This window comes from Triturus cristatus, chromosome 10, assembly GCF_964204655.1.
Source record: "Triturus cristatus chromosome 10, aTriCri1.1, whole genome shotgun sequence".
Classification (NCBI taxonomy): domain Eukaryota; kingdom Metazoa; phylum Chordata; class Amphibia; order Caudata; family Salamandridae; genus Triturus; species Triturus cristatus.
This window is the reverse complement of record NC_140593.1, coordinates 181,423,518-181,447,693: the sequence shown is the minus strand read 5'-3', so window position 1 is coordinate 181,447,693 and position 24,176 is coordinate 181,423,518. Positions and strand designations below refer to the sequence as shown.

The 24,176-nt window shown below is 43.3% G+C and overlaps 1 protein-coding gene across 14 annotated transcripts in view; it reads right to left on the bottom strand.

The window, feature by feature from the left end:
• PHF14 (PHD finger protein 14) overlaps positions 1–24,176 on the bottom strand; it is a 1,035,579-nt gene that overhangs the window by 503,377 nt on the left and 508,026 nt on the right. For all 14 annotated transcript variants that reach the window (XM_085630765.1, XM_085630766.1, XM_085630773.1 and 11 more), the window contains 2 exons: positions 7,049–7,105; positions 6,800–6,924 (listed from right to left, as the gene is read on the bottom strand). In XM_085630765.1, the coding sequence (XP_085486891.1) occupies positions 6,800–6,924; positions 7,049–7,105 (182 nt within the window). The remainder of the gene's footprint in view (positions 1–6,799; positions 6,925–7,048; positions 7,106–24,176) is intronic.

The following is a 24,176-nucleotide window of genomic DNA, read 5'->3' as shown; positions in this document are numbered from 1 at the left end:
CCTGGGATAAAGAGATGAGGAGGAAGATGGGAAAAATAGTTGATTCTGAAATGATCTAGATGCTGTTGAAGTAAGGTGTCCATGATTGGTGGAGAATGAGGATGATTGGATGAAAGGAGTAGGGAATTGGAAATGAGATTAAGTAATACCATTGATCAGGATACCAGCAACAAAAATTATTGTGAAAAGTTGGATTCCAACAAACCTGTCAGGGATAAGAGCCTTATAAGAGACAAGATAAAGGTGGTAAGTAGACCGAAATACAAAAGGGGGCTTCTAACACTACTCAGAGGGAGGACTGACTTCCTTCCTACTAAGGTAAAAGATTTTGTAGTGGGATAGTATAGTACGCTCTCTGTTACATGCTATGGATGGTGCCATCTACTGCCATTACTAATTGTATTTACCGTATACTAAAAAGAACTATACCTTCTATAAGAACAATCAGAAGTCTTATAAGGGTATGTAGTATTAGTATTGTGATATGTAAACTTGATTAGAATTAGTAGTATGTATTGTTAAAGTTATATTAAGAAAAGTTCAATGTATAAACATGGCATTTAAGATTTGGTTAGATGTTAAAGGGGAAAGATGTGTGGTATCTGGGTTAGCCTGATACCATGGGCAACTGTTAACATGGAAGTTAGGATTCTAGAATGGTGGGGTAACAGCAGTTGGAAGAGTCTATGATGAAGAGCAGACATTACTTGCTGTCCTTGAGTAAATACCTTGAACTTATCTCTGGCTCTTGATGCTGAAGGAAGGGATACTAGAGGTACGACTGCCCTTGGTAACCTGGTCACAGTCACGCGTGCAGCTGCGTTCACCACTCAGCATTCTGGTTTGGCCACGTTGCACATGCAAGTACCGAGGGTGAAGTCTGGAATCCCATCCTGATTCAGTTGTCCCACGTTTCCTCCCTCTCTACCTTCATTTTCAGTGAAGTTCAGTCGCCAGTTGCACCATTTCTTGGCAGTATCACTGTAAGAGTAGTTGGACTGGTATAATGGGCAAACTACTACTGCACCCTTAGGCTCCACCTCTCTTTCACCGCCACCCACGTATACATAAAAAGAACAGCACTAAGTGAACACGGGGACCTGCAAAGTCGGAACTATAGGGAAAAGTACTTGTTTTACTTAAATTGTTTCCAACTGGCACACGAACCACTTCGACACCCTCTAACCACATCAACTGTACTGCTGAAAGGGAATTACATATAATTCCAGTCAGGACAGTTTTCACTCTCTCGTCTAAGGACCTGATCTCTCACAGTTTACCATTCCATTTCAATGCTGGCTGTGCTTTATAGACTTTCACTATTACAACAGCACATCTCCTTCTTGGCTATATCTATTATACTGGAGACCTAGTTCTCCCAACCACGTGACAAGCATCTGCCCCATAAACAGTAAGCTCCTGGTGGCTCTAGAGTACGTGATTCTACTACTGAAGTTCATGGCTCTTTTCAGTCCGCTACTGGTTTGTGTCAAGAACACAGATTTGACACTAAGAAATTTGAATGGTATGGGAATAATTAGCCACATTAGACAGAAAAGGACATGCAATGTTCCTCACCTCTGGGGTAGGTCAAGGGAGCTTAGTACTTTTACTATCTCGAAAACTGCTGGTTTATAATCTAATAAATTATGGTCAAAAGTAACTTATAGCCTTGCCAAGAGAGTTGGACAAGAAGGGGATTTTGTCAAAATGGCAAAAAAAACAGTAATGCATAATGTGAATGTTGGCATGAATGCGAATTACCATTGGTAAAGGAACAGATCCATAAGCTCCTTTCCTGTCTTCGGAACATCTGTGATTATGTACTTGGTTGATACCAAGCTTTCTCCCACCTTTTCTACATATTTTTTCTCTTTTCTTGTTGATAGCCCACTTTTATGCCAGTTACAACTTCTAATCTGATGATAAGTGTTTCATTCACCTCACTGGGATCCTTCAACAGCTCTCAAACTCAGATACCCAATTCCAGGCCACCAAACCATGGATGTTTTCCAGGTACTACAGCACAACCTTACTCCACACTTAAGGGTCTGCCATTTGTCAACACAGTTTTTCTTCCATAGGTTCTTTTCATAGTGGGGGTTCATCTCTGACTCTTCCATTCAATTTCTACCTCAGAATGAGGATATAGATAGCGCCGCCCTGCTCTATCATTATACCCTTCTATCCTGCCTTTGATAGGCACTTCAGTGTAAATTAGGTACAGTAGTCAAATTGCACCTGGAATACAACAATTCACTTTAAACAAAAGTCTCCCAATTACTGCTCTTCCTCCTATGAAGAGTTCACAATGTGGCCTTCCACATTTCATACCACCTTAGGTCGAGTGGCCATATTTCATGCTTTCAACCTGCCCTACATCAGCTAACATTTCATCAACTGCTGGATTCCAAACATTGGTAGTCTTTGCCAAAATTTCAGAGGTCTCTGGGGAAACCCAGCTACTTTGCAACAGAAAATACCACATGAGGTTGGGGTTTTTATCAAGTTCTTGGCTTTGACTTCAACCACCTGCACACCACCAGCCCTCCACTTTGGAGTAGTCCATGCTTATTTCCTACACAGAAGTGAACTGCTAACCTAGACTAGAGAATGCTTTTCGTTAACCCCACATTTCTCACTGTTTCCATCATCCTTAATTTTAATTAGTGCGATTGTTTAACACATTTAGTTAAGTTTCTAGGCTTAAGCGGTATGCTATTTATTACATCTTCCCTTTTAATTACATTATTAATTTTTGACAAATCCTGCAATTTTGAAAGCTGAGAGCAGCTCTGGGTTGCATGAAAATCAATTGTGCATTTACAAGGAAAGAGCAGTGGAAGGGGAAGATACCTTAGAGGTTCGAACATGCCCATTTTCCTGCCTTCAAATGAGGGAAAGAAATCCAAACTACTTTCTTTGGTTGTGAGCCACTATTGTCCGTGCAATCTTAGGAGGCTCAACCTGCTCTACTGAGGGGAAGAGTTTCACTCCACTAGTATCACAGGCCCCAAATAGCCACTGATGCAGTAGTCCTTACAGTGGTTAAATATGGTTTCACTCTAATGCTTACTGTGCTGCCTCTATGCAGGCTACCTACTGCGCCCCAGTCAGAATCCCAAGAATTTCAAGAAGTAGAAAGGCTTCTCTTTTTAGGAGCAAGAGACAGTTCTGGACATATGAATATGGTTGGCCATACTACTCCCATTTTTTCTTTGCACAGAAAAGGATGGAGGGCCCATCAATTTGAGACCTCTCGGATATAAAGCAGCCCCTCCCTTACAAAAGCTCAAGAGTTTGACTTTGACTCAGGTCCAGAAAGTTGTACAAAATAAGTGGATTTGTTAATTTTACTTACAGGATATGTACTTCTGTCTGTGTACTAGCCTGGAAGGAACACAGAAAGTACCTTGGTCTTATGGTGAGACACCAACATTACCAGACCAGAGAACACCCATTTGGTCTCTGCTTTCCCCTTACCAAAATCCTATCCCGGGAGGTGGTATTTCTACAGCGGCAGTAGTGTCAAGGGAGAAGGCAGAGTCGGGTGTGGGTTACCTTAGAAAAAACTGCATTACCTTCTAAATTCTGGAAGTTGTCATATAAGGAATTCTACACTACTGCTAAGAAAGGGGTTTTCTTAGGATATTCAAAACCTGCTTGAGAACTTGTGGCTCAATGAGTGGGGAAGGCCTCAATAGAGTAGTTATTGCTGGCAATATAGCATAGATGCCATCAATCTCCAACAGGAGTGCTGGGGCTTCCTTGACAATGGCAGGAGTGTAGCGCCAACAGGATAAAAGTATATGTCATTGCTGGTACTGTTAACCGGATTGGAGGTCAGGTTCTTTAAACACAACCTCGTGAGAAGAGAAGGACTAGGAGATTGGTCCACAGAGCGACAAAATCTGGGTAGTTCCAATGGAATAGGATGGCATCCTAGTCTGGCAGCTGAACCTGGAATGCACCAGCTGCTGATCCTACGGCCTCTGGATCTGCACAATGGCCTCAGGAGCTGTATAAAAGTAGGTCTAAACGAAGCTGGCACTGTAGGCTGATAGACTGGGGCAGACTCCCCAGCTTTCAGTATTGTGCTCAGAACAACCAAGAAAGGTGGAGACACAACCTGCACTCAGATTAAAGGAGAAAAGAGCACAGCCAGAGGAAAGTCCAAATGAGACTAAGCCTTATGGAGAAGAATCACTGATAATGACAGACTGAGAGCCTTGCAAATCGGGGGAAGAGTACTGACACAATCATCTTTCCCTTCAAACTCTGGACTGCATGATAAGATGGCAAAGTAACAAATTCATGAGTGCACATCTAAAGTTGGGATGATCACCAAACACCAATGCTTTGGTCCAGTGGCACGAGAGACTAACTCAACTGGGGATGTTGTCTATTGGTGCCTCTGCTTATTCGCATGCTTGCTGTGTATGACAGATGATGGATTGTCAAGAATTCTAGGAATCCTAGCCTCTGTTTTTTCTTGCACTGACTGCAGGTGTTAGGAGATGTCTGGCGAGGCTAGGACTGCAACAGAGGCCACGTACAGGAAATGGGCTTGACTTCCCATTGGACTTGTCTGTAATTTCACGATCAAAGTAAGAACTTGTCCTTTGATTTCTATACAGTGAGGCACAACCGAGTCACTGCATCCTGGAGAGACTGGCTCAATATTATGATATACACCTCTGAGGAACCTTAGATCATGTACAACTAATTTGGGGGTAATTTCAAAATACAAATGTCAGATTGGTGGAGTGAAGTAGTGCAGATTAAAGGAAAAGCCCGAAGCAGATTTGAATGATAAAAGTGGATGATTCTTTGTTCAAATGAAAGGAGCCCACGTCCTGTACTTCCTTCCTCCAGCGGATCCAAAATCCACTGGAAGAAAGTGAGGCTGGCAACCATGCAGAAGTAACACAGAACCCTGAGCCCATAACAAGTGTAAACATTACATGTTGCATCACAGGCTAACTGACAGGAGCCTGCAAGCCTGGAGCAGACCTAGTAAACAGGCTTAACATTCAACAGTACACGGAGCCTTTGTTTTATTATCTAAATCCTGGAATCCTACCCCAGATAGCTTTGTTCTGTTTCCTTCCTCAGTAAGTACAGACACTCATTAAAGACCTTCTTATTTACTCAGGCTTTTAAATAATCTCCTGGATTCCATCTTCAATCTATCTGCACGCAAATCCTTAGGGAGAATACAGAGTTTCATAAAAGTCATTAACATGGCATAAAGACTATGTAAGGACAGTGTGGGACCTTCATGCTCTGACAATGAGCTCAACCATGCAGGAGAGCCTCTAAATCAATAAAGGTATGCTCCCAGAGAGGACCTCAGGAACTTGATACCCATTCCCTGGACGGCAGCAACTGAATCCCACTGAAAAAAACATTAACCTCGCATCACAACCCTAGTGTCGGCGACTGGAAGGGTGAGTGGGTCTTGGGGCAGTAACTCTAAAGGAGAAATGGTGCTCTGTAACAAGTCCGGTTAAAAAAGGTCCTGTATCTAGCGCTTGACTGCTTTCTGAATGACAAAACCAAACACCCCTTCAGTACTGGTGCATCCTTCACCTTTCTCTTCACGTAGGCCGGGCAGTTCCCGAGATACATCATATAGAGGGTAGCAACCACAGCACAGCTGTGCACTGCATGACAATTCCTCAAGCAAGAGAAGCAGAGGTTATGTGGGTCAACTGCCGCAAACAGTCAGCACCACAACCTTCATGTACTAAAGAAGCAACATTGTGGCGTAAGATATATAAGCTGTAAGAAGAAGAGGGTTTAAACAAAAACAAACGGCACAAAACATGTAGCATGATCCCGGGCCCGAAATTAGGGATTCATTAATCTGGAGGGAGGATATTTATAATACACACTGTACTGAATAAGAAAGGGAACAGTTCAGGGTGTGCGAAAGGAGCGTTTGTGACATACATGATGCCAGCACATGCACGCAATAGTGAATTAACAAATCTGAAAGATGGTTTCAGCCCTGCCAATAGGTATAACAAATTGAGAACTGGAAAGAACTATTGCACATAGCGTTCTACCCAATATAGAGGATTCAGAAAATATTATTGGCATTCACGAATTAGAACTTTGAACACACTGAAAGTATTTTGGAAATATGAATCACTTCTCTAAAATCAACTCATACTGACCTGGCTTACAAATAAGTGCACTGAGGGGCAGATTTGAATTAAACAGCGAAAAAATGCACATTAGTTAAAGTGAGCAGCTTCTGCTTGGAAACATTTATCAGTATCCAGTACACAAACTGAACTCAATCTTTCATTGCTTACCTTGAATGCATTTCAAAACCATTGTTTTACAACTCCAAAATCATATTACCCATACAACCAACACACATACCTGTAGTGTGTTCTCAAACACTTTAAATACACACAATCGTCTAATTATACAGCTTGGCAAATGCCATTAATTTCATTATTCAACTGACTAAAGTGAATTTTTTTAGGATCCACTCACAAATCAATTTGTTTTATCTTTCTTAGCTGGATCCGCTACTGCACTGACAAGCCACATTCCACAACCACAAAATAGAATTTGATTGCCTGCATTAGGAGTAAATCAAAGTACACAACTTGTCAATATCAAAGTATTAAATAAGGCAAATTTTGATAACCAAAGAGATATTTATATCCAAGCAATATTTTGAGAAATTATCTTGTTCTGGGATCAGCCCCATTCCAGGCACGATAGAGTGATAGAAGTAGAACGTGAATCACCTGCAGGGAAGATGAAGAGCCTCACTTACCGGACTAGGTTCTCGTTGTCTCCAATGCCCTTACACGTAGCGCATTCTGTTCTCAGATCATCAGACTTGAATTTCTTCTGTAGCACTATTGAATGCCTTTGCCGTCTTTCTCTGTGAACGCGCTCCTGTAATCGCAAAAAAAAAGTTGGAAAACAAAAGTCTTTGGTCAATGATAGCATTAGTTTCAACACATGGCACGTAAGCATGTATTTTGTACACATGAGTGAAACACTAGTCTTTTATACCAACCTCAGGCTTTTCTTCTTCAGCAACAAAGCTTCGCTTTCGCTTTTGGCCTCTAGTTCTCTAGAAAAAAACATACATTTCAGAAGTTAATGTTGTGACAAAAGAAATATATATTGCCTACTATGAACTTGTTAATGTAGACCAACAAAAATATGCTTTTAGAAAGAATTCACCATAATTGGGGGAAAACAAGGGGTAGACATTTTTACATTTATTTCATTTTTAAGTTAGGCCTCCAAAACACAAAACATACCAGATAAGTGCAATATTAATGGGCAAAACCATGTTTTTCAGAGTTGGAATGATGTCAAAAAAAGGAGAAACTCAGGCAGATATCAACATATACTCTGATGACCACAAAATGGATTCTTTGCAAACTACCTCAAAACCAACCTGAATGATTACCCTATTTGGAAATGTTTTTACTGTCATCTTGCTTCTTCTGCGCAAAGAGTTACAGTTTTACCAGTAATACTTTGTGAGACTACCCAAAGTCATCTCTCAGCTGACCACTTAAGTGCATCAGGCACCAACAATGCACAAGTTGGGAAACTGCAGCTTTACAACGTCTACTATTTAAAACTAATAAACTTTCAAATGTAACCACAGTTGAAAAGGTGGTGTTCCTGTGATTCGATTGCCAGCATCCATGGGCATCCTGGAAATTGTACTGATAAATAAGTAACTTACATTCTCAGGTAGATATTACAACCGTAGATTCCTCACTTTGTGAATCTCTCCAGGCATAAGGCTGGATCTGGAAACTCTTTATTAGCTTCTGAGCACCAAGAGGTTGTACCATCGCAAAATGATGACACAGAGATGCAAAAATGCATCAAGAATATGTACTGTCAACAGTTTAATCAACAGACATTCCACATATACGAACACAGAGCATAACCAATAGAATTTACCTTTCACTGGCAGTGTGTGAAAGCTAGCTTGGAACCTTTTCAATACTCAAAAGTCCACTTCACACAAAGGAGAGGTAGGTGGGAGGTGAGGTGAGGAATCCGATGTTAGATAATGTTTCCGAGAGGAAAAGCAACCCCCCCCACGGGGGTGAGTCCTCCTCCCCCCCTTGCCCACTTAACTGCGTCCCTTTAACCTTTAAATTACACCACTGAAAACGTGATTTGGTGCCTTAAAAGGTCACAGTTTATTCAAACATAACATGGTTGTATATTTTGCAATTTCATTGGTCATTTATAAACATTCATGTTATTGTATACTTCCATTGTCTTTGTACATTCCTTTTTGTTATTTGCTCCCAGGCAGTATCATTTTGTCTCTCTTTGGTCGGGCCTCTGTGTCTGCGGTTCCAGGCTTCAACGTGCTACCGAATTTGGTGGGTGTCCGTCAGGGCCTGCCCGGGCTATAAGTGCTGTTCCGCTTGCCCTGGACTCTTTGATTGGCCCCTCGCCTACTCCTCAGGGCCCCTGCCGTGTGGCATCCCAAGGACCCTGTGGGAGCGTTACATCTACTCTGCCTGTGGCTGTGGCTGTGTGCCGTCATTAGCTCCTTCAGTGCCCCTGCTGTGAGGCATCCCAAGGCCAACTCGCCCCCTGATTGGGGGGGGGCGTTGAGGATGCTGCAGCATATCCTGCTGCTGGGACAGTAGGTCCTCTCAAACAGGAAACCAAAGTAGAGGACAGATGATTAATGGTCAGCAGTTCAGAGTACCAGATCCTCATGGCCCAATCCAGGGCTAAACGTATCAGTGTCCCATCTGAGTTTTTTCAGAACCAGTGAGATCAACAGCAGAGGTGGGAATGCATACAGAGGCGTCTATCTGAAGGCGAAATGTGTCTCTTAGAGACCAGTTAGGAGGAAACTCCAGCATGCAAAAAGGAGGATGGTGAGAACTTTTAGTGGTAGTGAACAGCTCTATCATGGGTATGCCCCACTGGGTGAAGATACTTTGTGCCACCTACAGCTACAGATGTCACGCATGATATGCAAGATGACGCTTGATGAGTTTGTGTGCCGTGATGCTGACAGATCTCATTGGGTGGTTGACATTCATGAAAATGCTGCGAAGCGCCAGCCATGGCTGAAGCCTCAGAGCCTCCAGACTGACTCTACTCCATCTTGCTTGTTACAGTATCACATGGCAGTTTTGTTCTCCATTAGCACCTGGACTGAAGCAGTCTTTATCAGACAGTCAGTGAGGAACAGAAATACATGAACTCCTGACTAACAGAGATATGCCCAGTCCACTGATATGAACTTTGTAAAGACCCCAGAATGCTGAAGCAAGTCTGAAGTAGAGTACTGGTAAACAGAAGTGGTTTAAATCAAACATAAAGAGGAAGTACTTGCTGTCGTCTGCTGAACCAGTGAACGATAGTACGCATTCTGAAGGTTCAAGGACATCATCCAGTTCTCAAGCCGCGACCACAATCCTTGTCAGGGTAAGGCGCAAGCAAACCCTTAATTAACCTGGGCTCAATCCTCTGGTATCTTGATGCAGAGCAGTCAGGCTTAACTTAGAGGCAATATGTAAAGTATTTATGCAGCACTTCAAACAGTAATAAACACAACACAACAAAAATCCCACACCAATTTAGAAAAATAGAGTACATTTTAATAAATAAATCATGACCAAAATTACATTAATCCTAACAGTAGAACCAGAGATATGCACTTTTAAAGATCCCTGTAAATATTATGGCAAATGTGCATATCGGTTCGCACCAGACCGGGACAAAGTCAGAAGTTCAGGTCAAAAACAAAAGTACCTAAAGTCCTGGTTGCTGAGCGTTACTAGGTCCCGTGTCAAGGATGCATCGCACAGCTGAGGCGATGGATCGGTTCCGAGGAGATGTCGGTTCTGAGCCGTGATGCGAGGTCTTGCGTTCCGTCGACAATGGCTTGTGATCCGAAGTCCGTACCGTTGTTAAAAACTCATCAACCACCCAATTCTTGTCACAAGCCCATCAGTCTATGGTCTACAAATGCTGACAAAGTATGATTAAAAAATGTGAGGTGGGTCAGAAAGTGCCTCACGTAAGCACCCTCCATGGAGCTACTGGTTGGTACTCACCAGTTTGCTCGCTCTGTCATCATCGGCACTTTCTTGCCAGACCAGGAGGGCTTGAACGATTATATTGAGTGACATGAGGTGGTTAAAAGATACCAGTTACTCTATTCTGGCTCGGGTTTGCTGTGAGGCTTATATGTACATACAGAGACTTGTTTACCAATTTGATAGCTCGGTATGTACATGCTGGCCAGCGCTTGCCATCACACAGTTAACTAGGAATGTGCTCTTCTGTGGTACACTTGAAGCATTTAATCTTTATGGGACCCCTTGCATGATGGCTTGACATCTGGTGTTACCAGGATCTTAACGGGGCCCTTATTATTAGGCCTAAAATGGCATACGACTTATGGGTAACAAAGGTTGTGAAAGGCAGTCTTCCCACTCCTAATAGGTTTTACCCCTTTTTGCTAGCTGGTTGGTTACCCTCTTAGATAGATCAGTATACATGTAACCAAAATTAAATCAAATATGTTTGTTTTCTCGTTTTTTCTTCACATGAAATGGCTGATAGTTCAAACATGTTTACTAGCTGTATTTAACACCACTCTAAGATGGCACCTGTTTGGGCCTACTTGACAAACAAAATACTTTCAAGATGGCCCCTAGTGTTTACAGTCCGGGACCGGGTCTAAAGCTCATTTCTAGATCACATTGGCGATTCACTATCGGCCTACGAGTACCGTCCATAGTGATGTGATGGGTTTAGAGTGCCTTCAGAGTCCTTCTGGCTTCGAGGGGTGTGGCTTCAGGCCCTCTTCTGGGTTGGGCTTTGCCGAACTGTATTTTATACGCGACCGACCTCATGGTAACTGTTGAACATTGAAAAGCGAGCACCATGCCCAGCAGTGAGTCAGTATGACGTCTGAGGACATGAGAGTGATGCGTGTGTGTATTTTCATTTTTTTAAACTTTTTATTAGCATTCATTATTAACATATTACAAGCAGTCAACTCGTCACAATAGATCTTGAACAGATGATAGACTTCAGTTCAAGACATTTCCTATACCACCCTCCCTTCCCACCCACATTCCGGATTCTTATTTTGGATTATCTTGTCAGCCCATGATCTAACGCCAATGGGGAGGTGCAAATATTGCCACACTATGTATTCCATTTCCCCCACACATTGTCTCACTTCATAGGGCATCCTCTTTTTGTGTAGACGGCACGTTCAGCCAACATGCACATGTTGGGTCAGGGGGATGTGGCATGAAAACTGCATGGACCGGCATGACATGAGCGCATAGCAATAATGCTCATCTATACTCCACGTTTCCGTGCGTGTTTGTAAAGGGACCACACTGCTGGGTCCTTAGCTATTTTATACCTTGAGGAAACTTACTGCCATATAGTTTCTGATTCCCCGTGTATATACCTTTTTACATTTCCCACCTTCTAGGAAAATGCACTATTCGTGTCAACACTTGCCGGAACACGTTGCCACGCAATGTTGACCCAAATTGGGTGAGTCCGTATGCGTGTACAGCACACTATGATCTCTCGGTTGTTGTTGTTATATATTCAGTCGCCATTTGCATGATCACAGACACCACAGTGTGGTGCATGCTATTTCCGCACTTTTGAAGTGTTGCACTATCAATTATTTTAATATTATAGATGCTGACTTGGAATGATACAGTAAATTCTATATTCCTTTCTTTTTACAGGTTGATGTTCTAGATCTACAGGTACCACTTTTTAGGGTGCTGTATGGGTGGTCACTCACTTTCACTACTTTGGACCACCACCAAAAAGTGTAGATAGATCTTACATCGGTCCTGAAGAATTGCCGTCTACACGACCTAATGGCAAGAAACATGTTGGCCTGACCTCTTCTCATTTTGTTGTCTTTCTAACTTGCATATGTTTTTCCTCAAGTCTCACTGTCAAAGTCATCCTTGTGCAGCCTTTACCTTTCTCAAACTTACCTGTTTTTGAATATTACCTCTCTCTTTCTTCCTTACAACTTGGGATTCTATACTAGACTGCATCTCGCTACATGTCTTTCTTTCAATCTCTATCTCTCTCCATTTCAATATCTTGCTTATTTCACTAGCATTCTTTCTCTACCTACATCTACACCTCCTTATCTTTCCTTCTGTCTACCTCATCCTTCTCTACTTACTCTCTTTTTGTATTTTCCTTCTATCTGTCCACATCATCTGAGACCACCCCCTTCCTCCTCTACCTCATGTCTCGTGCTATACTGTTCCCTTTATGTCTCAGTCCGTCTTCTACACTCTGCCTCGTTCCATTGTTTCTTACTCAGCAAGGTCACAGGTAATTGTCCAGACAAAGAAGTGCACATGTAAAAAGGAGAAGAGGGGCAATGCGTGGAAAGAGAAATTAGGACAAATGTATTAGATATTACCAATGGAAATGCGACAAGCCTCAGAGAAGCACTTTGATTTTCACTTTTGCAGCAAGAACACTAGTAGTGAGGGGGATATATTTGTGATTACATGTATTCAGCAAAATCTTACGTATATATTTTGCTCTATACCACTAGACATCTAGCAAGTCACCCGTAGCATGTGTTTCCTACAATAGCACTAACAAGCTGGTTAGACCCTGAATTCCACATAAAATATATGTATGCAAGTAAAAGAAATCTAGACCCAAACTCAAAAATGAACTTTATCAATGCGTGTTCGAGCTTTCGTTTGGCTGGCTCACACCAAGCAGTTTGAGGTTTTGGCTGTTTTTGCATGCACCCATTTCTGAAGGTTTTTAAATATAATTAAATATTGTTTGACATCATGAAGACCTGAATGTGCCAAAAAGGGGTAATAAAATCAAAGTTGTTCCAAACACGGGGGCCTGGACCTCAAAAATCCTTAAGATGTCACAGGCTTAATGACGAACTGGAATAAAATAATACTTTCTTGCCCATGGAGTCAATCCTTTCTACCCAATGGAAAAGTAGAAAAATAGTTCATATTTACTTTACCTGTGCAAGCCTGCACTAAAAGGCTTTCCTGATTTGGATGTTGGGTCATAACTTTTGGATCCCTTGGCATTGGCCTCTGTCGTCTCGCAATTTGTCACTGTAAGAAAGTGGATTATTTTTGTGGCAAATGACCGTCTACTTCAAGGAATAATAAAACTTCTAGCCAAGGTGAACCCTTAAACTAACTCACTTAACCTGAGCTCAACCTCCTGGTAGCTATGCCACAGAGCAGACAAGTTTAACTCTGGGCAATGTATAAATTATTTACGCAGTTTCAAAACGTTAATAACTTCAAAACACCAAGCACTTAAAAAAAAAAACCGAATAAGAAAAAATAGATTGCAGTAAATAGCAAAACAACAAAAATGTAATAAGTTTACCCTGGAGATATGAATTTTTAAAGTTTTAAGTAGAAACAAAGCCAAAAAGCACCAACGATAGTCTATGGAAATGGTAGAGCAGGACCAAGGCAAGTTACACCCGATACACCAAGAAGATTGGCTCCAGCGAAAGCCTGAAAGTCAAAGAGTTCGAAAAAGCTTCTAAGCACCATTTCACAAAAGGATTTTGCCACATTTTTGAAGAAAAGCATTAACATTTCTCTGAAGTATCAACACAGAATTGGATTTCGCCACTTTTCGCGTAGAAAAATCTTCCTTGTGCAGGAAGCCACTGAAATTGTAGCCGCCTTCATGCAACCAAAAGCTAGATACCTGAATCAGTCTGGTCCTGATGGAGCTCTGAAACTTTGGAAATTTTTCATTGAAAGTTTTCTAAGTCTGAATGCAGAATAGGACTTAGCTATTTCTTCAGAGGTGTAGGGTGCTTTAAATAGGACATAGCTGAAATGTAATCCGGTGGGGCCAGCTGAAGCTCTAAAGGAAAAGTTACAAACTTTCTTATGGTGCCAAAACAACCACAGGAGTACACTTCCAAGGGCCCTAGGACCACAGGGAAAGTCATTAAGAGAGTTCCAGTGTGTCTTTCCAGTGTGTCACACAGAGGCTAACAGCATAGTCCAGTTCAGGCCAAGTGACCACCTGCAGCTAGGCACTCCTCTGAGTAGGCTTCACAGACACTCAGAGGTCACTGAACAACAGGTTAAGGACCACTGCCCTAGAGAGTCTCCCAACTTGGTTTGTCCGTATTATTTCTATGGGTGTAGAATGGTCCACCTGCACGGCTGTTCTGAATAAGTTGGTGAGAACGACATACAGATCAGTTCCCTCTCTGTCTCCTCTTTAAGATTATGCACTCAGATGTTTCCCCTGCAAGACCTGTTCTCCAAGTCTTTGCACCTTCTTTAAGAAATTGTGCTTGTGATTCCGGTCTCAATGGACATATGACATGATTGTCCGGCAGAGTAGGTGGCATCCATAAGGCTCACCAGCTCAGTAGTTCTCTGACATAAGAAGGAAATCATTTTGGATGTCAATAATAATGTTTTGGCTGAGCTCCAAACCTAAGGTAGGCCTCTCATTGAACAAGTCCTCCAGGTTGAATTTAAAGTCATCCAGCCAGTCCTTCATATCCAAATTTGTGAAGGCAACACAGCCAGAAGCCATCTTATCTTATAGGGTTGACATTTGGGTGAAGCCTCAGAATTGCCTTTAAATAGGCCTATACGAGCCACTTGGTCACTGTATTTGGAACGAGTGGGACAGGTATGCCCAGACATGGGTCCCGTGCTCACAATGCCACTGAAGTCAAGCTAGCCTGGCTAATGAGGGGTGACACCCCGAAAACGGTCTCAGGATGCTTGTTTCTGGTCCAGTGAGGACCTGGCCTGGCAGTTCTAGTTGGAGTGCTTCCAGGGGGAGCAGGGCCAAGACTGATTTGCATAGGTTGGGTTCAAACTGAGTTAGCATGGTGAGCAAAAAACGATGGATTTAAGCCCAGATCTCTGTACGGGGTGAATGTTTGGCATTGTTCGGCATTCCATCCATCAGTTGTTCTTTTTGGATTTGTCCCCCCCCAGTGGGACGGGTATGCCCAAGCGTGTGTCCTATGCTCACTATGCCACTGGAGTCAAGCTAGCCGGGCTGATGAGAGGGTGATAGCCAGGAACAGGTTCTGGCCTGGCAGTTCGGGCCGAGCGGTTCTCATGGGGAACAGGGTCAACACTAATTTGCATATGGCTGGGTTCAAACTGGAATGGCATGACGAGCAAAAAAATGATGGATTTAGGTGCAGATCTCTTTACTGGAGTGAGTGATGAATGTTCGACATTTTCAGCATTCCGCCCATCAATTGTTCTTGTTTTTTTTTTATAAATAAAGGGGCGTCACATGAAGGCCATGGTGATTTCCTTATAAAGTATCAACAAACTGTACTTCTTGTGTGACATTCAGAATGTTACTGGAAATTTAAAATAACAAACTTAAGTGGCAAACCTAAAACCAGAATGAAGGAGAGCAAGTGAAAAAAATACCTTTTACTCCAGCATGCACTGGCAAGTATTGGAAACGTTAGCAATACATTGTTTCCAGCTGTATCGGCTGCAAATGATGCAAGGAGCAATGGCAAAAGTAACATCATTTTGCCACAGTAGCTGCATCATAAAATGAGCAACAGCCCCTCTAGTTAAAATATAGCGCTCTTGGTCATGAATAGAACAAAACCGTAATGACAAATCACTGAGAAAATTAATGGAAAATAAAAATTGTAGGAAAAAATATACAACATATTTAAACAGCCTGCGTGAATTTAATGCCATCTGCTTTACTTGGCTGGTTCCACCAAGCAGATGGAATGGCTATCACCGAAAGTGAAAACTGCCCTTGCACTGCCAAATGGATGCTGAATCTAGTATGTTTAATTTAGTTTGTACTAACATTGTCAGGAAAGATACTCCGAAAAAATAAAACGGGTTTCACTGAGCCATTTAAACATAATCAAGTAAACAGGTCACATGCAGCATGTCAGATTTAGACGAGGGCTATATTTATTTCTCCTGAGCAGCATTATTTCAGGAGCGGCTGGTGACCTTTCAAGTGGTGAGACGAGCGAAGTGCTCCAACACCACCAAAAACCCATTTTCCCAATACTAAAATAAAAAAAACCTCCCTCAAAAGCTCAGATAAAAACACTCCCTCCCTCCAAAATAAAACTAACTACATGCATTACATTCATTAATTAAAACTAAAGTGTACTTACCCGTGGGCTCTGTGTCTTCCTCGCTGTCCTACAAATCTTGTGGAAAGAAGACCCCCCCCTAACAAATCCTGGAGCGGCTCTCATGCTGCATTAAAAAAGCAGTGCCAGGATTGTTTGGAACAGGTGGGCCAAACGCTCCTTCAGGCCCTAGAGGCCTGCAGAGGCTTGAGAGATGGCCTACCCTACGGCCAGTTTCTTCGCATTCGAAGAAATTGCAAATGACGCAAAGACTACTTTAGAGAGGCAGCCATTCTATCTGAAAAATTGATATCCAGAGGCTACCCCAAACGCATTGTATCCCGGGCCTCTAAACAGGCATGGTATTGCCACAGGGAGGTACTTCTCTTCCCCTCACCAAAAAGAACTAACCTGCACATTCCATTTGTTTCCAACTACAGCCCGTCAAGCAATATGGTCAGCAGAGTGATAAAGAGAAACTGGCCCATCCTACGCAATCATGCTCCCTTCAAGGAACCCCCCCCTTTTTTCATATAAAAGGGGCAATAACCTGTCGGACAAAATGGTCCATGCCATCACATGGCCCATAAAAGAAAAGAAAAACCAATCCGTGACTACCCTGTGGGGGCCTTCACCCGATCATAGGCCATTACAAATGCCAAACCTGTTCAGCATGTAACCTCACCCACAATACAAAGGAATTTGTTACACCAGGACAAACATACCAACTAAAAAACTTCTCCAACTTCCGCACAAACAATGTTATCTACGCTATCCGATGCACCTGTAATCTTCTATACATCGGACAGACAACCCAGATGGTAAAACAGCGGATTTTTCAGCACCAAAGCCGCATAAGATGCAATGTTGAAACTGCACCACTTGTTGCCCATTTCAAAGAAAAAAACACTCAGAAACCGAACTAACTTGGCAAGTGATCGAGCGCCCAGTACTCTCAATCCGAGGTGGCAACTTGCAACTCCTACTGAACAAGTGCGAATGCAGATGGATTGCACGCTGTGACTCGGTAAACCATGGACTGAATACCTTGGATGAGTGGAACACAGTCACCACTACATCACGACCTCTCCAACTTTTCTTCTTTGTCCCTGTTGACATTGACTTTATACAAAACATGATAGAATTCTTTTAGTTTTCCCTTTCTTTGATTGCTATTTAACTATGCCCCGTACCCTAATCGGTACTATATATTGTTTCACAGACTACCGTGCATTAGCTACTTTAACTCATTAAAATCATATGAGGTACATGCCTGTATTCTATATTTACCTCTTCTACATCAAAACTAATATTAATGCTACTTCATCATGTGCATATTGTATGAATTGTTTTCCCTTGACCTTGTTTTTCTATTTGGCTACTTGTTACACTCGTATCCTTTTAGCAATAGTTAAAAATTGAAAAACAATGGATAAAATGTGTGGCTGCCTACAGCCTTGAACCCTTCACATTTCGGTGATAATTCTGACGCTACCGCGTTTTCCCTTTCCTTCTCTAATTCGTCCCCCTGGGGTACCCTGCCTCACTTAGCAAGTTACAGGCCCAGCTTTCACTTCCACACGTGACCTCGGTCACGTGACTCCCTCCATCAGCACTTATCGCCGGTTCCCCACATACCCCAGTAAACCACCGGACGCTTCACTCACCCGATACCCGCCTTCTGCTTTGATTTGTTTCAGGCCTACGGTACGGTCACTCTTGGACAGACCCGCACTGCCGCCTAACCGAGCACAGACTCTTCTGTCCTAGGTAAGCCTTGACGTCGATAGGCGTTCCACTTCCCAATTTTTACCGCATTTGGGCACCTCCGCTGACTCCTTCCTCACTTTTCTCCACCCCTCCCCCCTTTTCCAAACTACTCAGATTGATCGGCACTCGGACCCTCTTAAATTACTGCAGATTCCCGAACTGGATTACCGATCCTTACATGCAGATTCGGTTCACTTGTCTTGGGTAACTATCGTAGAGCAGTATGCTAAACCTTTGCGGGCAGTTATTCATTCTTGCCTTTGTGTTCCACTAACCTGCGTTTTTCCTCTCTTCCTCCTTCCCCTCCCCTTGCCGCCCCTCTTTCTTTTTCTCATGTCCCCAGGGTTAATACCACACGCTGATTAGACATCGCGCTTCCCCCCCCCTCAAAAACCCTTGTTTATAAGTTTGATTGGATCTCTTGAAACTACTTTAATACCACGCTCAGGTAATTATTCACAGCCTATCTCTGTCCTTTTCAAATTCGGGCCTTTTTTGACGTCTCTGACCTCACTTCTCCCCTTCCCCTTTACAGCACTCCTTTAAAAATTGTTACCATTGTCCTGATGATGGCCTGGAATCAATCAGGCTGAAACGCCGTCGACCGTTCCAGCAAAGAACTTTTGATATTGCTGTGGTCAATTTACTCGTTGTTGAGAAACTACACTGTATATAATGTTTTGTCTCCTTTGACCACTTTGTTACCTTATCATTTTTGCCGTTCACGCTGGTTTTCACCCTTGTGTCACTGCGCCGTTCACTATCACTAGCAAGCCCAGTGCTCACTTGAGTGTTATGGTCACTTATACCTTTATTTGTACTGTAGTGCTGTAATAACTACTTACAATATAATTATTCTCCCTATTTCCTTGTGGTCTCCCCTTTTTTTCCCCCTTCCCTATGTGAGTTATATCACTAATTCTGAATTTGCTATATTTTAAATGACTTCCAGTTAAGACGTTGCTGTTTGTTACAAACTATTGCCCGGTCTCTCCAGGGAAAATGGGCCTACTCCTGTTTATTGTGTCTTAGCATTTGTCAGTGAGCGCTTAATTGGCTGCCAGAAACATGAGAAAAATGATACTGGCAGCCATTACAGGACTCTGGGACTTAGACCCGTTCTGAAGTTGTAAAAAAAATTAACAAAAAAAATTAAATGTGGGGGCAGGTTAAGGATACCCTAAACCCTAGGCTCTATGGAGGGGGACCTGGTTGGACCGTTTCTGGGGTCCAAAAAGAAAACAAAAATGGCAATGCCGCCAAACTCTTGCTGGATCCGAAAAAAAAAAATAAAAAAGAAAATGGCCGCTGGGCTGCATTTATTCTTAGAAACCCTGGAGAACCTACCCCTGGGGCTGGGTTTATAAAAGGGAGGGGGGCTGTGTGGCCCTCCTCCCCGAACCTCCAGAGGCCCGAGGCAGCCCACCCCCGGGGACAAGAACTATTTGTATGGGGAAGGGGGACATGCGGCACACCCCTCCCTGAGCCATTGGAGGCCAGAGGAGCCCACCCCCAGGGGATGATATTTATGGGGAGGGGCAACGTGGCCACTCCTTCCCGTGCCTCAACAGGCTGTGGAGAGGCTACCACCGGGGGCCTCATGTCATTCATTTTTATGGTGGAGGCCCCTATCCCCGAGAGGCCCCAGGAAGCCCATCCCCCAGGCAAATATTAATTCTTATTGGAATGGGGACTGCGTGACTTATACGTAAAAACATAAAACATATGCTCAATCATCGCTTTCTCGGTACAGGGTAGCAGCCCCACCAGGTTATGTTGCTGGTATAGTTGGTTAACACAATTTCTGCAAGGTTGCCCCTCTATCTACCGTCCTAGAGAAAGGTGAAGGAGGAAGTGAGAGGGGGAAAAAGTGGGAGATCAAGATGGGAAGGAAAGAGGGAAGCACACCTGGAGAATGATAGTCTCTCGGAGGAGTTGTGAAACTAGTGGGGAGTGAGGCTGTGAACCTTTTGTCGTGGCTGTTCATGGCGGCTTGTATGGGTCTAGTATCTTGTCTAGGGACGTCCACATGCCCCTGTGTGGCTGTCTCCATGGTGTGCTACGTAACGCTGTGTTGTCCGCTCCTCTGAGGAACGTCACCCAGTTGAGCCAGCATTTGAAGGTTGCTTTGGAAGTATCCTTCCAATTGGGGAGTGCAATTTTAACCGCTGCCGTCAGCAGGAGGTCCAGTAGGTCTCTATCCTGTTGTGAATCTAGCTCTGTTGGAATAAATGCGGTGGTCAGTGTGGCAAAGTCCTCTGTGAGTGCGCATCCTAGTGTTTTGTTTATAAAGGTGAAAATTGCCAAGTGGGAGCAAAAACCAAGTTCGCTGGGAGCGGACTTTAGCTGATTATTAGCTGCTCACTGCAGGAGGGAGCAATGTCGGCTCCCACTGGATGGGGTGAGTGGCCTGGGGACGCGATAGTGAACCTTTAGTGAGAGCTGAAGGTTTGCTCTAGTCGGAAGGTGCGAGACGACTTCCTGGGAGGAGTACACCCTCAACAGTCAATCATCGAGCTCGGAAAAGTTAGAATCCCTGACCTCTGCAGATGAGTTGCAATCATGTCATCACTTTCGCAAACACCCGAGGGGCGCTGGTTAGGCCAAAGTGGGGCATGCCAAACTGAAAGTGCTCTTGAATGACTGTGAACAGCAAGGAACGCCTGTTGTCAGGCAAGATGGGAATGTAAAAATATGTGTCCTGTAAGTCCAGCGATACCAACCAGTCTCCTGGTTTTGGGGCAGACAGGTCTTGTGTGAATGCGAGAATTTCGTATTTATTCCTTATTAGGAAAATATTGAAAAGGAGCAGGTCTAGAATAGGACAGAGGCCTCTGTCCTTCATGGGCACCAGAAAGTAGCAGGAATGGCAACCACAAATTACTTCTGATGCCGGTACCTTCTCTAAAGCTCCCTTGGACAAGCGAGCTAACATCTCCTGAAAGAGCAAAGAGAGGTGGAACTTTGCCAGCTTGTGACAGAGGGGAGAGAGTGGCCCCTTGGGATGAGTTGCAAAACCAAACGGTCTGATATTTTTCACCTCCAGTGGTGCAGGTGATCTGACCTGCACTGGATGCCCATGATGGTTGATGGGCAAACTAAAGGAGTTGGGAGGCTGTGGCTCTCAGAGAGGGATGGTAAACTGGCTAAACCTTTGGTGGCCGCTCCCACGTTGTCCCTGGGAACCAGTGTCCAGAGCCTGTAAAGATGTGGCTGAAAGTTGGCTCTGAGATTTGCAAGTCAAGCTCCCGGCAAACACGGACGCTGGCATCTTCTGTTATTGTTGCGGCTGTGAAACCCAGAAGTGTAAAAGAGTATTTCGGCAACGGAAACTACAGAAGCCCACAGGGGATATGGAAAGGTGTGCCTTGGTGAGGTGGACAAAGCGGAGAGGAGGTGGACCCGCGGTGGGTGTTTGGTGCAGCAGAGCGGTGAGCGATGACCGCATCACAACGTAACCCGAGAGAAAGGTACGCGGAACTTCTATATTGCCCAAAGCAGGTGGGGAGGTGTGCGCCTGTGGGGCTCCTGGCAGTACTAGACAAGCAAGAAGGACCCATTGTGGAACAATTTATAGATTACTTACTCACGATGTCCGCTGACACGCTGAGAGATCGAGAAACTGCCACAGAGGAGATGTTCTCGGACTCCCCCCAGGAGCAGCGGGAGATTAGTAGAAGTGTAAAGGGAGAAGCAAGTGGAGGGACGAAAAGCATCGAAGATAATTTTCGCGCTCTTGAGAAACTCATGCGACAAGCGCAGTCTAAATGGTGGGAGTCCAAGTCACTCCAAAAGTACCTGATGTGGGAAAAATCCCTAGGGGCCTTAGGATTATGAGAGCCCCAAGCTACGAGACACCAAAACCCTGGATGATGGCTGAGTGAGCGGAATGTAACCTAGATTTGTCTTTTAAGTTGGTACGAATTCTGGTCAAGTACGCGGAGAGTGACAGAGCCGACCTGCAACTGAAAATAGACGCTTTAAATGAGGAAATCAAGGCACAAGGCCCAACAAAAACAGAAATTGCATGATGAAATGATGATTAAGCTGCACAAAGAAGAAAATAAAATTAAGATAAGGAAAACTTATAAATTCAAAAGAGACAAGGAGGACTATGCAAACGGGTCAGATTTTTACATTTGCACGTAAATTTGACTCTCTGAGGAATGCCACGGCCAGAAAACGAATACAATTGTCTAGTCAAACAGATAGGACCACCATCAGGCAGAGATTACATCAGCATCTGATGTGAGTTCGGCACTGGAAAGTGAATCCGAGTCTGAGGCAACTGGGAAAAGGTCTGACCAAAGCACCATCAGATTGACCTTAGGGGAGAAGCTGGATTTTCTGACAAAGGCCGTCATGGCCGAAACGCGTTTGTCTGCCAATGGGAACAGAATAAAATAATTGGATTTATACTTTGAGTGTGTGCCACGCTTTGTTTCGTTCATAGCGCTTGGAAAAATATATATATATAGATTATCTACTGGCGGTCGCCAGTAGATAGTTATAGTTAGGACCGAGTTCCCATAGGAAATCTGAAAATTCTATTTTGAATAACTTTGGCGCCGGTTGACTTATCTTCGTGAAATTTTCAAAACTAATGGGGCGCTCCGCTCAGCTTCTACCCTGAAAGTCTCGGGGTGATTCGTCAAGCGGGGGCTGAGAAAAAAGGGGGGTCCCCATGCCTTTTCCCATAGGACCTTTAGTCGAAGGTACAGCCCGAAGTGCTGAACGGAATTACACCAAATTTGGCAAAGAGGTAGTCCTCAGGTCAGGCATGTGCCTTTTGCATATATGGTGTCAATCCGTTCAGTAGTTCCTGAGAAAATCAAAAGTAAATTCACATATATATCTGGGCGGAGCCTAACCACACATCTCATCGTCAGATCTGATTGGCTGTCAGCACTTCATCCAAGAAGTGTTGGCGGCCATCTTGGGACCAATATACATGATAGCACCTCATTAAAAAGCACTGCAGTTAATAGAAGGTTTTAAGACTTTAGTTACATTATAAATCATTTGTTGATGGTACCATACTCATTTTAGGAATTGTGGTGTGTTCTAAGGTGATTTTACCATGTGAAAAAGCCTTCTGCTGTGATATCATGAATCATGTTTGAGAGAAAACTATTTTCTCATGCTTTTCCCACAGATGTTTGGAAGGTGGTCTATAAGCTAAACTGAGAGCATATTTTCTGTAAATTCACATTATCTTTCTCAGTCATGTGAGAATGAAGTCTGACATTCTAAGTAAAACATGTACATCCAACAAGGGCAGAGACTGTCAGTTGATTCCTTTGTGTTCTACTGCAGCTTCCCAGAGTGTTCTAAAGAACAACTAGAGCGCTAACAGTCCTACTTATGACAAACGTATGGCACACCTGAAGCCATCTTGGTTGGAATAAAGTGGTAACTCTTAAAACATTTAATTTAAAAAGGAACAACATGAGGGGGTTCATTTTGCCATAGAAAGTATGATTAGTGCTGCAGATAGAAAAATTAGGGCACTTTTTGAGTGACTTCTCAAATCCTCTTCTATTTCATTAAATATTTCTGAAATGCAGACTGAAACATGCACTTTCAATACCAGCAGCAGACTTCCCTGGTGAGCAGTAGCTTTACTACAGTGATCTAATAAGCAACTAGAGTGCTATCATTCTGAATTTATGGCAAATGTGTGACACATCTGAATGCCTTCTTGATGGAATCAAAGTAAAAAACTGAAAGTATTTCCTACTGAGGAGACTGTAGTAAATGAGGAAATTAGGAAACATCATAACAAATAAGTCTCCCAAAATGGCCACCAGAGACAAAAGAGCCCAAATGTAGCCCAAATATCACCCAGATGTAGCCCAAGTATAGCCCAATGACAGAATGTCCCAGAGTGTTCTAACGAACAACTAGAGCGCTAACAGTCTTACTTGTGACAAAAGTATGGCACACCTGAAGCCATCTTGCTTGGAATAAAGTGGTAACACTTAAAACATTTAATTTACAAAGGAAAAAAATGAGGGGGTTCATTTTGCCATAGAAATTATGATTAGTGCTGCAGAAAGAAAAATTAGGGCACATTTTGACTTCTCAAATTCTCTTCTATTTCATAAAAAAATTCTGACATGCAGACTGAAACATGCACTTTGAATACCAGCAGCAGACTTCCCTGGTGAGCAGTAGCTTTACTACAGTGATCTAATGAGCAACTAGAGTGCTAACATTCAGAATTTATGGCAAATGTGTGAGACATCTG